Below are 12,472 nucleotides of genomic sequence, written 5' to 3' on the forward strand. Positions count from 1 at the left end.
ATGGTTCCTTTGAGCATTTTCTCTTAATCAATGAAAGCAATGTGCTATCTTTCGTCAGAAATGTTAAGAGTTAAACTCGACATGTGGTTGTTGATCTTTTTCTTCTAATAAATTTATATAAAACTTAGCCTACGGTTTGGACTGACATGTTCTTCAAACAACTTGCAGTTATTAAAAAAGTTATCGTGCATAAATTCACTTTTGATGTTGGGTGCATATGCTCCTAAAGAAATATCTTTAACAAAAATAAACAAAATTTTCACGTGTACATCGCAACATTCTATGTGCAAACACCAAATTAGACGGAAAACGGATACTTTTTGTATCCCACATAAAAAGGTAAAGAAATATCTCATGAAAAAACTTTTTAAGCACCGAATTTTGTCTTTTACACACGACAAAAGAAACAACGGTAATGGGATTGCTCTCTGAACATTTCATATCGCTTTGGCACTACAAAGATGATTTTCTCAAAACCATGCTTCATGGAGATTGAAATATGCACAGTTTGGAATATATGGAAAAAGAGAAACGATTTCATTTTCAAGAACCAGGAGCCTTCTTTGGCGAGATGGGGAGTCAGGTTTCAGAGTGACTTAATGCTTCATCAGTTTAGGGTCAGGGCTAGCCTAGTGCAGCCGCTTTTAGATTGGATTATATCTAGTTTCACCGCACCAATGGTTCTCTCTTTTGTCTACACTTCTAGCCCCCCCCCCCCCCTGATTCTCCTCTCCCTCTTTGTATCTCCATGTAATTTCACTTTGTTAATATATAAAATGCAAATACCGTAGTGGCTACCCCTACGGTTTCACGGTCAAAACAAAAAAAAGATCAGTTTTTTAAATGACTTCGTGAGCACATAGAACATCGAGATGTTTGCATGATAATTTTTTCAAATTTTTTTTGACATTTCAAAGCCAGTATAAAAATCATTTCATAAACCCTGAGAATATGCTAGCTCCTGGTTGCCAAAACGCCTTGTAAGATGTGTGTATATTTGAATAAAAAGTCTTATGGTATGCTGCTTTGTATCTAACAATCTGCATAACAAGTGAATCATTAGTAAAAACTAGTTGAATACCCGTGCGTTGCTACGACGCTCGACTTTCCTCACCCACTCCAATATAATAGTAAAGAAGTATACATCATATATTTTGGAAGGGGGTAATAATTTACTCATAAAAATAATGGTTTTGTTAATTTTCATTCAAATGAGAATTAAGTTAGAGCTCAAGTGCAGCGCCGCAAATTTATCTCGTGATTCATATATTTATTCTATTTGTGTTGGGCTGCGACGATTTTCTCTGGCTGCACGTTGAGATTTTTCAGCCACGTCATAGTTGTAAATGAATATTTTTCTGTATTAGTATAGATGTAACTGGGTTTTTTCAGCTGCACAACCGTTGCAGATGAATCTTTTATATTTTCTACTAGATTTTGTTCAGTTACACTCCGATTGCAACTGAATATTTTCTGTTTACATTGCAGCTGAATTTTTCTCATTGTGTGTATTGTATCATTCGAATGTGAATTAAGCTAATTCTCATTCTAGGGGACCCTAAAATTCATACCAAAGTAAGCGCACTGCACTTGCTAGTATACTAAACAACCCGGCAATCATTAAATACAAGCAGGTGATTTAGCCAAGCAAAAATTGACTGGTTTGGGGAGACGGCCTGCACTGCATCTGGTATGCATCCCTCGTAACGCCGCCTACCACAACTTTGCCGAGCCCGAGCCGCGCCGCGTTTGTCTTGGTTTCCTTTCAAACGGTGCCGCTTCTTTCACAGTGGTGGTGACATTTTTTTATTCAGTGTTAACGATCATGACTAGATAAACAAACCCAGATTCAGTTATATATTGTAGGGATCACCCAAAGTCATGGGATCGAGGGCAATGAGGCAGATGGATTCGTGGTAAAGTATTCTTTGATCTATTTAGATATCTAAAAGGTTGCTCTGCCCCTTGACTTGCCTGTGTATATGTCGATTTCAGTATCGTATGGAGTGTGGTCGACTGGTCGAGATGTGGACGATTTGCACGTATGTGATTACTAGGATTCAAAAAGGCTTGGGAGCTAGCTGACGAGCATCCAGTTACATCACGCTCACGTAAGCCCTTGTTCTTTCTTTAGTTTGGACACTCATGGAAAGCATTCACATTTTGTCAGGAAGAAAGCAATTAGCTTGTGCGCCTCGCCTTAGTACACTAAACAAGATAGACCCCAAATAGCAATGATTGAGTTGCACACATGAATTATTCTAGATTTATTTTAAAGATTCTAGAAAAGGTTGCATACAGGAAACGGTGTCATTCTTTAATCTCCCTCCCCGTGTTCCACTTTCAACGCGCAAGGTGATATATAACTTTTGAGGATCCTTGTGGATTCCGTATGCTACTATTTTGTCCTTCGAGGCTTGCTAGCTCTGGTGTACAGTTCTCTTGCAGATCTTTTAGGGCCTGTTTGATTCGCAGGATTTTCGTAACGCAGGAATAGGAAAAACGCAGAATTGGAATGGCATGTCTTCTCTAATCCTGTGGATTGGAAAACTACATAATTTTGAATCTACAAAGCGTTTGATTAGACATGAAAGCCAAAGAAATTGTAGAAAAAGGTTGGAGTGAAGGAAAAATTTCCTATGAAACATAGTGCAAATAAATCCTTTGTAAGAATTTCAAAAGATTGCAACTATGAATCAAACGACCTTTGTAGGAAAAAAATCCTATAGTTTCAATTCCTACAAAAAATCCTACACCATTCCTTTGAATCAAACAAGCCCTTAATAGGTATATCTGATGCAGATCAGACTTTACCATCTAATTAAGAAAGATACTTCCTTCGTTCTTAAAGACAAGGCCATTACAAGAAATATAATTTTCATCTCTACAAGGCCACTATGTTTTCCAAGGAAGAGTTAATTACTCCCTCCATACCGATTTACAGGGCTATTACGCATTTCGAGAAAAAAATTAACTACTAATTTGGTTAACAAAATATAAGATATATATCACACAAATATATTATTGGAAATCATTTTTGAATATGAATCCAATGGTATAATTTTTATGGCATATATCTTATATTTTGTTGACCAAATTTATAGTTAAATTTGTTTCTCGAAGTGCGTAATAACCATGTAAACCGGTATGGAGGGAGTAGATTATTCACTTGTACAATGGTACTCATTAATGTGAAAGTTGCATGCGGCCATAGAGATAGAGACACCACATGCGAAATGTTTAATTATGTTTTCACAATAATAACCATGATATTTATTAGTTAACTTTGTTTTCTTGGTATCTGGAAAATGAGATGGTGGCCTTGTATACACAAGCACAAGGAGTATTACAGATTACTAGCTAAATACCCGCGCAATATAACAAGAAGTACTTTGTTTTTAATCTATTTTTGAAATTTTGCTGCTTTTTCCAAAAATTTCCGCCAACTTCTTTCTATCCTAAATAGAAACCGAATCACAACATTTTTTTAAGGCATGCACAATAATTTTATCTTAACAATGTCGCATAGGATGATTGTTGAGCCGGAGGAGAGAAAAACGAAGAAAAAAAAAAGGAGAGCTGCCTTCTCTCTACTAAAGGATTATGTTACTTGGAAACATAAGATGTTTTCTCCATTGTAGGAGATACCTTATCTTAGTTACAGATTTCATGAGATAATTTTAGGAGCAAGCAAACATTAATTATTAGAGCTAATGATAAGAGATAATTCATTGTACTAACATATTCTTATTTCTTCTCATACAATGCCTAAGATAAACATTTATTGTCAAATATCAACCATTGTATATGCCTTTACTTTCTTTGCAATCAAGATAAAATTTATTTCCATTTTGTGGGAACATGGTATGAGCAAGAGGTTGGATGAACGGCCGCCACCAAATCCTAGGTCAGGGTTGGTGGGCAACAACTAGGTCGAGGTTGCGGCCGACGAGCTTCTCCTATGATCTCGACACAAGTGGATGAGGGATACGATAGTGGGTCGATGGATGGGCAGGAGTTGCCTAGCATGGCAGGTGCCGATCAGTGGAGACGGAGGTCGATGGCATTGACAGATCAACGATGAGTATGCACTTTCTTTGGATGAAACCCCTTGATCAGCCTCTTTTGTCGGATAACATAACGTCAGTGTGCGTGCATCATTTTATTGTTGAAGATGTTGCCTTGAAGCTCACCTTGAGGGGTCATATCAAGAGGATTGAACTTACATTTTTCTTGAACCTGGCAACGTAGACATATGAGCAATGGTCCCATCTTGAAGGCATTGTCTTAAACCGTGGGCTTTGTTCAGTCATGATGCTTTGATCGAAGGATTGTTGTACCGAGCTATTCGTGGTAGATGATGAAGACTTTAAGGGTGTTAGGTTAGGCTTACGTTTGGCTTCTGGACTTTGTATTATTTAGATGCTTTTTTTTGTCTTATAAGACAAACTCCAAAAGGCCAGAAATAAACCCAACCAAACAATCCATTTGTCTATCGCAAGGCCAAATGTGGGCCTTTTTTTTGTAACTCTATGTGTTCAGCTTTATGCTTGACAACCTTTTTTGTAAGAATATTTTGCCTCAAAGCTCAGCTTGAGGGGTGATAGAAACATGATTGACCTTTCATTTGGTTGAACCTAGCAAGCATATACGTATGAGCAAATACTGTGAGCAGTGATTCCTTCTCCAAGGCATTGTCTTGCACCTGTGTTGTGTTAGGTCATGATCCTTTATCAGAGGATTACGGTCCCAAGTTGCTCATGGTAGATGATGAAGACTTTGTCTATCGCAAGGCCAAATGACCGCTTTTTTGAAAATAGATGTGTTCAGCTTTATGCTTGACGTCATTATGGCTCACTATAAACTCCGAACGAACAACTTTGACCACTTTGAATAGGAGGACTGCCGGTTAGATCGATTTCAAAACATTCAACTAAAGATCGAAATTGTATAAATTAGATGCTACAATTTTTCTTCATAGAAAAAAATTGCTGCAGAGTTTCAACCTTAGTTTACAAAACTACTCACTGAACTTCCCCTCACGCAAATTTGGGCTAATGCTTAAAAAGGCTTTCATTCAGTAAAAAATAAGCAAGACCCGTAACGTTTCCCTCGATAACTTTTGAGGGATATTGAAACCCAACAAACGGAAGCCAGAAAAGAAAGATAAGTTTGGATGGAAGAAAATGTATTTGGCAATATTGACTATCTTCACAGAGTGTCCTGCCAACAATAACAAACATGGTCTACTATGTAAACAATCTGATTATTTTTCAAATCCATCAATTTAATAATAACCATCAACAGTGGTATCATAAAGAGCTCTAAAATTAATAAACATTATAAATAATTTTTTGGACTAACTAACGAAGACTACAAGCAGAGAGCAAACCAAAGACGCGCCACCATCCTCGCCAAAGCCAAACAAAACTTGTCGTGGTGAAGCTTGTTATAGTAGACAGATTAAAGGTCATCGTGCTAAGTCTGACCAACGTACCAAAACATCAACCATCATTAAGATGAGAACGGAGTTAGCCGAATGGCCAAGTGGTAAGGCAGTGGGATGGGTGACCGGAGTCAGAGATGTGTGACAAAACAAGTCGCAACTTGTACCCGGAGACCGTATAGAGGAACTTGTACCCGGAGACCGGTTCTCTCTATAAAACCCTCATACGTGCATCCCCTTCCCCTTCTCGTAGGAGCATCGAACACTAATTCTCCAACTCGCTCTTGACTTTTCTCTACGTGACAGGTTTGAGGTTTCTTTCTTGCTGCTAAGCAGCTGCCACCTGCCATGGCGGTGTTGGCCGGTCTGGGGCACAAGCCTAGCTAACTAGAGCCCTGGTACTTGTATCTTCGTCCCCGTCTCGTCGGAGCGCCAGGTCTGACTCATCTTATGTGTGCGTAATTCTGTTCTTCATTTTGATTCTGCTAGCTCTTGACTTTTGTGTGCGCGACAGGTTTAGCTGCTAAGCAGCTGCCATGGCGGCGTGGGGCGGGCTGGGGCACAAGCCTGTGTAAAGCTCTCGGACCTGCCAGGTCTGGCTCTGCCCACAATTCTTTTTGGCGAAACAGAGTGTGCATAATTCTTATCTTCTCAACTTTGCTCCTGATGGCTCTTGAATTTTGTGTACGTGACAGGTTTCTAGCCAGGCAGCAGCTGCCATGGCGGTGTGGGCCGGGTTGGGGCAGGCGGCATCAGTGGCGCAGATGGTTGGGGTGGACGCCGGCGGACTCATCTCCATGATCATACTGGCAGCGGAGACGGCTCACAGGAACAAGAAGAAATGCGAGCGGCTCGCGCACCGTGTCTCCATGATCGCCAACCTTCTGCCGCACCTGCAGCTGCAGGACCCAGAGGTGGCGCTGCCGCTGTCCGGGCTGGAGGACGCCCTCTGGGAGGCGCACCGGCTGGTGCTGTCCTGCCAGGGGAGGAGCGCAGCCTACCTGTTCATCATGGCCGGCAGGCAGGCAGAGAGGTTCCGGGACGTCCAGGGAAGGATCGACGCCTACCTCATCATCTTCCCCGTGATCAGCCACATCGCCATTACCCGCCGCCTCGACCAAATGTGCCACATCCAGCGACAGCTCTCAGCAAACGTGAGCAAGACAGGGCCAGGCTCCCCTGCAATAGAACTACTCTCGGCAGAGGCCGCTCCCCCTCCGGAGGTGGAGGACAGGCCGCACATATCCGGCGTCGTGGCCAACCTGGAGAGGGTGCTCAAACTCGCTTGCAGCTAGCAATCAGTGAACAGCAGAGAATATACTCGTAATCTGGAGAACATGAACTCTTTTATACAGCCGGCGACTTTCAAAATTCGAACGACTTTAGCTGTACAAGATATACATTAAGCCTTGTAAAAATCATACTCCCTCCATGCAAAAATGTAAGACGTTTTAGTGTGTAGGTTCACTCCTTTTAGTTTGTATCTAGTCTACTTTAAGAATATCTACAACATCTTATATTAGTGCACAGAGGGAGTACAAGACACCTGCAAGTAAAAGCCGGGGCTTCATGGCTTTTGGTCTAAAAACAGATACCGTTTACTCCTGGAGGTAATCGTACACAGTATGATGGTATAACAGCGAGTCGTCCTCCCGGTAGTGGAGGAGGTAGTAGCATTGCTTGCAGAAATAACAGGGATTGTTCGGAGCCCATTTGTCGTCAACCGTCATCTTCGTTGCAAGGTAGATCTGGCACACTGAACACTTCTGGAAACGCTTCTGCGTCTGGAACGTCATGAGAGGGTACTCAGCTTGGCTCTGTGTGTCCTCCGGGTGGATTAACCTCATGTCTCTAATCACGAACGTGTGCTTGCAGTTACCCTGAAAATGTTGTGCGGGTCAGAGACTTGAAGTAAATGATGTCTTGTTTTCCTTTCAAGAAAGAAGATGATGTTCTGTTTTCGCTGCACATGTTTATGCACTGAAAAGGTGAAAAATGAGCATCACCCAGTGTTACAGATCTAAGTTCGAACTGTTTAACACAATAACAAAGGAACGGGTAAATCACATTCTTCTACGGTTAATACCATCTTTTCTTTCTGGGGAAAATGATACCGATGACATTTATAGTGATTAATGACCATTTGATTGCACATTTGAGTACATGGTATAATAATAGTAAAAACATCAGGATGATGGAGAGAATGAGAGACTAGGAACCAATATTTTCCTCGAGAACAATGCAATTCTGGGAAGACATAAAGAGAACAAGATTGGAACCTGGTGGCAGTAGAGGTACCCAGCACCAATTCGGAAGTGCAGGTCTGAAAAGTGGGTACTTTGCATTTTTGCAGATTTAAACTCGGGTACATTTGAAATATTCAAACCCTTCAGTAAGTCCTTTTGTCGTTTCTTTAACGCGCCAGAACTTATGGCATCCCACTTCTCTGCCACCTCATCACTGGAACTGTTAAGCCACTCAAGTATAGGCTCACTGTAATCAACGGCAGAATAATGTCTCGTGTCATTGTAGAACATATCCTGATAAAAAAATGTTGATATTAGCAAAACACTTCCGTAGGAACTTATCATAAAGTTGCAGACAGATTGAAGAGAAAACATACCTCGATAAGAAAATAGCCAGAATGATCGCTTTGTTTATTCACCTCCATCAACCTATTAGTTGAACAGTAGATATTGTCCTTAAGATCTGTAAGAAGCTGACTTCCCAACACAAGAAATTCCTGGCTCTGCAGGGCCAGGAGATCACCACAAACCTTTATCAACACATATTTCACATTACAGATTAGCATGTGTAACTAAAGTTCAAGATATTACTTTCACAGAGCTTTGCTTCTGCTCATAAATTTCGACAGAAAGAACTACTTCTGGATAGACTATAGGTATGTGTTCCTCAGATTTCGAAGCTTTGTGCTGTAAACAAAAAAAACATTGTTGATAAGAGAAAAATTCCAAAGACAAAAAGGAGAGCTTGTGTAAATAAATGTTGAAAGTGACAAAAACTATAACTTCAATTCAAACCTTCCAAGGGGCACTGTTGTATGAAAGAGATTTTGCCACGTCAGTTTTCTCCACCGAGGCCTTACAGCCTTTGGACATCACAGAATCACCACCACTGCACTCAAAGAATCACATCATATAAAAGGTTAAGATAAGGAAAATAACAGATCAAACAAAACTATTTAAATTATGGTTTTAACTGGATAACGCAAGAAAATCACAGATGGTTTTCTTAAATAATAACTGGGAGGACAATATTTTTATGGGCTAAATATCCTACATTCATAAATAATGACACCGGTATCAGGATCTACGTCCAAAAGGAGCTAAGACCAACCTAACACAAAGAGTAAGGCCAGGTTTCATTGTTTTTTATAGTTCCAGCCAGCAGGCAAATTTTAGTGAAAACATGAATTCAGCCTACCTCGATCCAGCTGATACTTGAGTACACACAACTTTTTTGGTTACTTCTTACACTGTTATTACTAAAAATACTCCGTCCGTTTCATTAGATGTTTTGTGTCCTCGGCCTCAGGAGACTAACATATATGTCCATGGAATGAATTCACAATGCTTCGCTGATGTTTTCTGCCGTCTGCCCCTAATAAAAGATTCTGACCTTTTCTGTTGCCAAACTTCAGCTATTGGAAGCAAACATTTGCAATGCAAGAACTCATGCTTGATCTACTCATAGTATAACATGTCTCCAGCTACGAGGCTTTTAAAGTACTAGTTCATGTTACAAAGTCACATTTCTTTCCATCTATATGCACGGGTTCATCACACAATGATGCCCGGGGCCTCATGTGCAAAACCTGGTGTTGTTCACCATGTTCATACCTGCAGCGAGCCACCTAATCGCGAAAATCGAACGCATTGATGTGCTTAAACTCTTTGGAATTGCTAATTCTTATCTAGCTGAGAATTAATTTAGTACTAAGTCAAGCTACTATGTGTTGCAGCTTTAGTTCAGTTGCAAGTTGTTCACAATTTTGCGATAGTCATGAGTTGTGTTATGTATGCTTATCCCGGAATTCCCGAAACGGTGTCATATATGCATGTAGGTACGAATAGTCATCGTCAGACTTCTTTGTCTGAATATGATGGGCTGAGGACATGTGCAGTGAAAGAAAGGGACTATAGTAGAAGTTTACATTGTATGCAAGAGGATACAATGAAGCTGTTTAATTGAAGTTAATCAGTAGTTCAGCACTTCCCAAGGCTTCGACCATTCTGAGTTTAATTTCAGAGTCCGAACCATAATGAATTTTGATTCTCCTTACTACTTAGTAAAACTTCTCCAGCCATGTTTTTGTAAAAGAAAATTACAAACTAAGTCTTTCTATACGTAACAGATTGAGGATGACAGAAAGTTAAGTTAGTACCAATCTGTTATTTCATCAAGCATTGCGCGGACAGAATTTCTATGTGGTGCCTTGAATAATAAATTAATAACACCCCGCTGAGATTAGATAAAAATCATAGTCCAAAAAGCAAAATGTATATAGCCACATCACAATCATGATACTGATGCCTAAATATAGTGGAACAAAGTTTAACTGTGTTACCTGAAAGAGTGCAGCCTGGCTTCACGCTTGTCTTTTTCTTGCTTGATCTTGATTTCTGCCATCTTCTCTGCTTTAGTAAGGTACCTCCCCTGATTATGGTGGCATCATGGAAATTATATAGTACAAAACCACGATCAGAATTTGCAGACACAAAGAAGGGATGTACTTCAACGACAGGAGAAATCCCAGGTTACTACTAACAAACTAACATTCAGCTCTTACATGGTACAGATATCACTGAAACATGGGCCTAACTCTCATTAAAGCTTATTTTTTAGAGGAAACTTTTTAGCTGGAACATTAAAGCCTAACTATATAAGAGATTTTGCAGATACTCCAGCTATTCTATTATAACTGGTAAATATGTAATATATTTTGCCAAAATGGCCGAACCATGTATATCTTAGATCCTAGCCTCAGACCTAAAGCAATCCAAGATGAATAAGCACCAGTGAACTGATGCAGCAGTGGCACAAAGCAACTACACGGCTACAGAAGACAAATTAATCAAAAACTACATTAACAAAGCACATAGGCAACAGATGGGGTGACATACTTGTAAAATATGCGCTCGAACTTCCCTATCAAAATGCCTGCCTCTCTTTTTGCCCTTTCTACGTTTTGTTTGTCCATCTGCGCCTTCTGGGTCATGTGGAACAACTGACATTTCCTTACTAGGTATTTCAATTGATGAATTTGAAATGGTTCCATTTTTACCCTTTCTGCCTCCAGGTTTCCCCTTTCTCCCTTCCTTGGTTGTTGGATCTGAGGTGAGGACACCATTATTTTCCTTCCTTTTCCTGCCTTTTCTCTTTTCACCTCTTGTTTTTCCATGGTTGTCATGTGGTTCAACCAGTCCAATTTCGTCCAGTCCAATTGCCCTATCACCTCGAGGTGATATGGAACTCTGAGTTTCAACTGATGCGCTTGAGGTGACAGTATCATTTCCAGGGGTGGAACTCCCTGGCATTCTGCATGTGCAAGACGGAAAGAAGACATCAGATCCTATTAGACACAAAAGTCATAAAACACGAAGTAGTATGTGAAATATATAGAGAATGCAGCTACGAGTAGCAAAGTTCACATAAGTGCCACTGCAGCAGTAATTCTTAGGCAGACTTGCTAAAGGTCCAACATGCACATCCAAACGAGTAAATTTTACTACAGCACACACACCTTAGAAAGCCTTCCTTGCTAAAAAAATTGATTGGCATGGAAGCTAACTAGTAACTACCATGCCAACATTATCCAAGAATCCGCTGCTCGTGTTGCATCTAATCTGACTTGCCTAAACCATCATAACAAGACAAGAAATCAAACACACCAAAAGCGCACGACCAAGCAACAACAAAAGCAGACTGCTTACCCTGCCTCAAACCTTCGATTCAGTGGTTGTGATGGAGCGCCAGACCTTTGATCCACGGGTTGTGATGGAGCACCAGAGTCCCAGTCCTCCTACCAGCACCAACAAGAAATCTTACATCAAGATGCCGTTTACAGGCTCACAGTCACATCACAGGGATTAGAGCAAGCAGATTAGCAGTAGAGAGGTCACCTCCATAGCCTCCCGGAGAGCACGCTCCACGAGCTCTCCCTCGGAGAGCACCCTGAGCTCATCGACGCTGCGGACACACACAAAGTACAACCCGCGTCATTAATTTCAAAGTGCACACACAGAAGACAGGAAATGATTGTTCTGAACTTCTGATGTAACAGGGTGGAATCATGGGCTTACCAGAGCTCCTCCTCAAATTCGTCCCCAGGGTCCCCCAATTCGTCGCGCAGGGACTGCAGGCGAACGAAAATACAGTGTCATTGTACCGAAACTCTAGGGCGAATCGAAGAGCTAGGGTTTTGGCCGCACCTGAACCTCGCGGAGCGCGGAGGACGTGAACTCGGGGACGGTGGAGATAGGGCCCACCATGAAGGGGACGAACACCGGGCCGCCCCGGGCAAAGGGAACGCGTGGCCGCTCGCCGGCGGCGGTGGAGCTCTCCGCTTCCTCTCCAGCCGCCGCCATCGCCGCCGCCGGTGGTTTCGTTGTCGGCCCTCTGGGTTTCGGCGCCAATATGGTCACCGTGAGGGAGAAGCACGTGGTGTTGGAAAGCCCACGTTTGGTATGCTCTTCGATGCTATCCTGGGCTGCAAGTTGGACCGGAAGCTCGGCCCATGGATGCTTGGATGGACGAGCTGTTGTTTTTCAGTGCTGATTTGAAGGATTAGAAGTTCAAAAAACAAAAAATTGAATTAGTGCTAGGAGGAACTAGACACTAAATGATATATAGTAGAAGCGGAATCTTGGCGTGAGAATTTCAGAAATTCATTCCTAACAGGATTCGAACTCTGGTCGTTGGGGTACGCCACTGCAACCCCAACCACTGGGCTATGCCCACGTCCTCTAGGATTAGAAGTTCAGGGTTTGATTTAGACCACCTCTA

The 12,472-nt window shown here is 41.5% G+C and overlaps 2 protein-coding genes across 2 annotated transcripts; one reads left to right on the plus strand and one right to left on the minus strand.

Annotated features, from left to right (window-relative positions):
* Positions 1-6,237: 6,237 nt before the first annotated feature.
* On the plus strand, positions 6,238-6,741 carry LOC124662550 (protein MID1-COMPLEMENTING ACTIVITY 2-like). Its single transcript, XM_047200374.1, has one exon. The coding sequence runs from the start codon at positions 6,244-6,246 to the stop codon at positions 6,739-6,741; it is 498 nt and encodes a 165-aa protein (XP_047056330.1). The 5' UTR covers positions 6,238-6,243.
* A 166-nt stretch (positions 6,742-6,907) lies between these two features.
* LOC124662551 (snRNA-activating protein complex subunit-like) lies at positions 6,908-12,054 on the minus strand. Its single transcript, XM_047200375.1, has 11 exons — positions 11,899-12,054; positions 11,770-11,822; positions 11,590-11,656; positions 11,401-11,489; positions 10,591-11,005; positions 10,035-10,123; positions 8,488-8,581; positions 8,284-8,379; positions 8,070-8,195; positions 7,726-7,986; positions 6,908-7,326 (listed from the first exon to the last, which is right to left on the minus strand). Exons 1-11 carry the CDS (start codon positions 12,052-12,054, stop codon positions 7,045-7,047), a joined length of 1,728 nt encoding a protein of 575 aa, XP_047056331.1. The 3' UTR covers positions 6,908-7,044.
* Positions 12,055-12,472: the final 418 nt, after the last annotated feature.

Source organism: Lolium rigidum, chromosome 6 (assembly GCF_022539505.1).
Source record: "Lolium rigidum isolate FL_2022 chromosome 6, APGP_CSIRO_Lrig_0.1, whole genome shotgun sequence".
NCBI classification, from domain to species: Eukaryota; Viridiplantae; Streptophyta; class Magnoliopsida; order Poales; family Poaceae; genus Lolium; species Lolium rigidum.

Bases quoted from the DNA above. Each gene is read 5' to 3' on its own strand.
- LOC124662550 (XM_047200374.1), top strand. From the start codon at position 6,244: ATGATCATACTGGCAGCGGAGACGGCTCACAGGAACAAGAAGAAATGC.
- LOC124662551 (XM_047200375.1), bottom strand. From the start codon at position 12,054: ATGGCGGCGGCTGGAGAGGAAGCGGAGAGCTCCACCGCCGCCGGCGAG. The intron at 8,582-10,034 runs GTAACACAGTTA...CTTTGAGTGCAG, and splicing joins GCCAGGCTGCACTCTTTCAG to TGGTGGTGATTCTGTGATGT. The intron at 8,380-8,487 runs GTTTGAATTGAA...TTTTGTTTACAG, and splicing joins ACAACAGTGCCCCTTGGAAG to CACAAAGCTTCGAAATCTGA.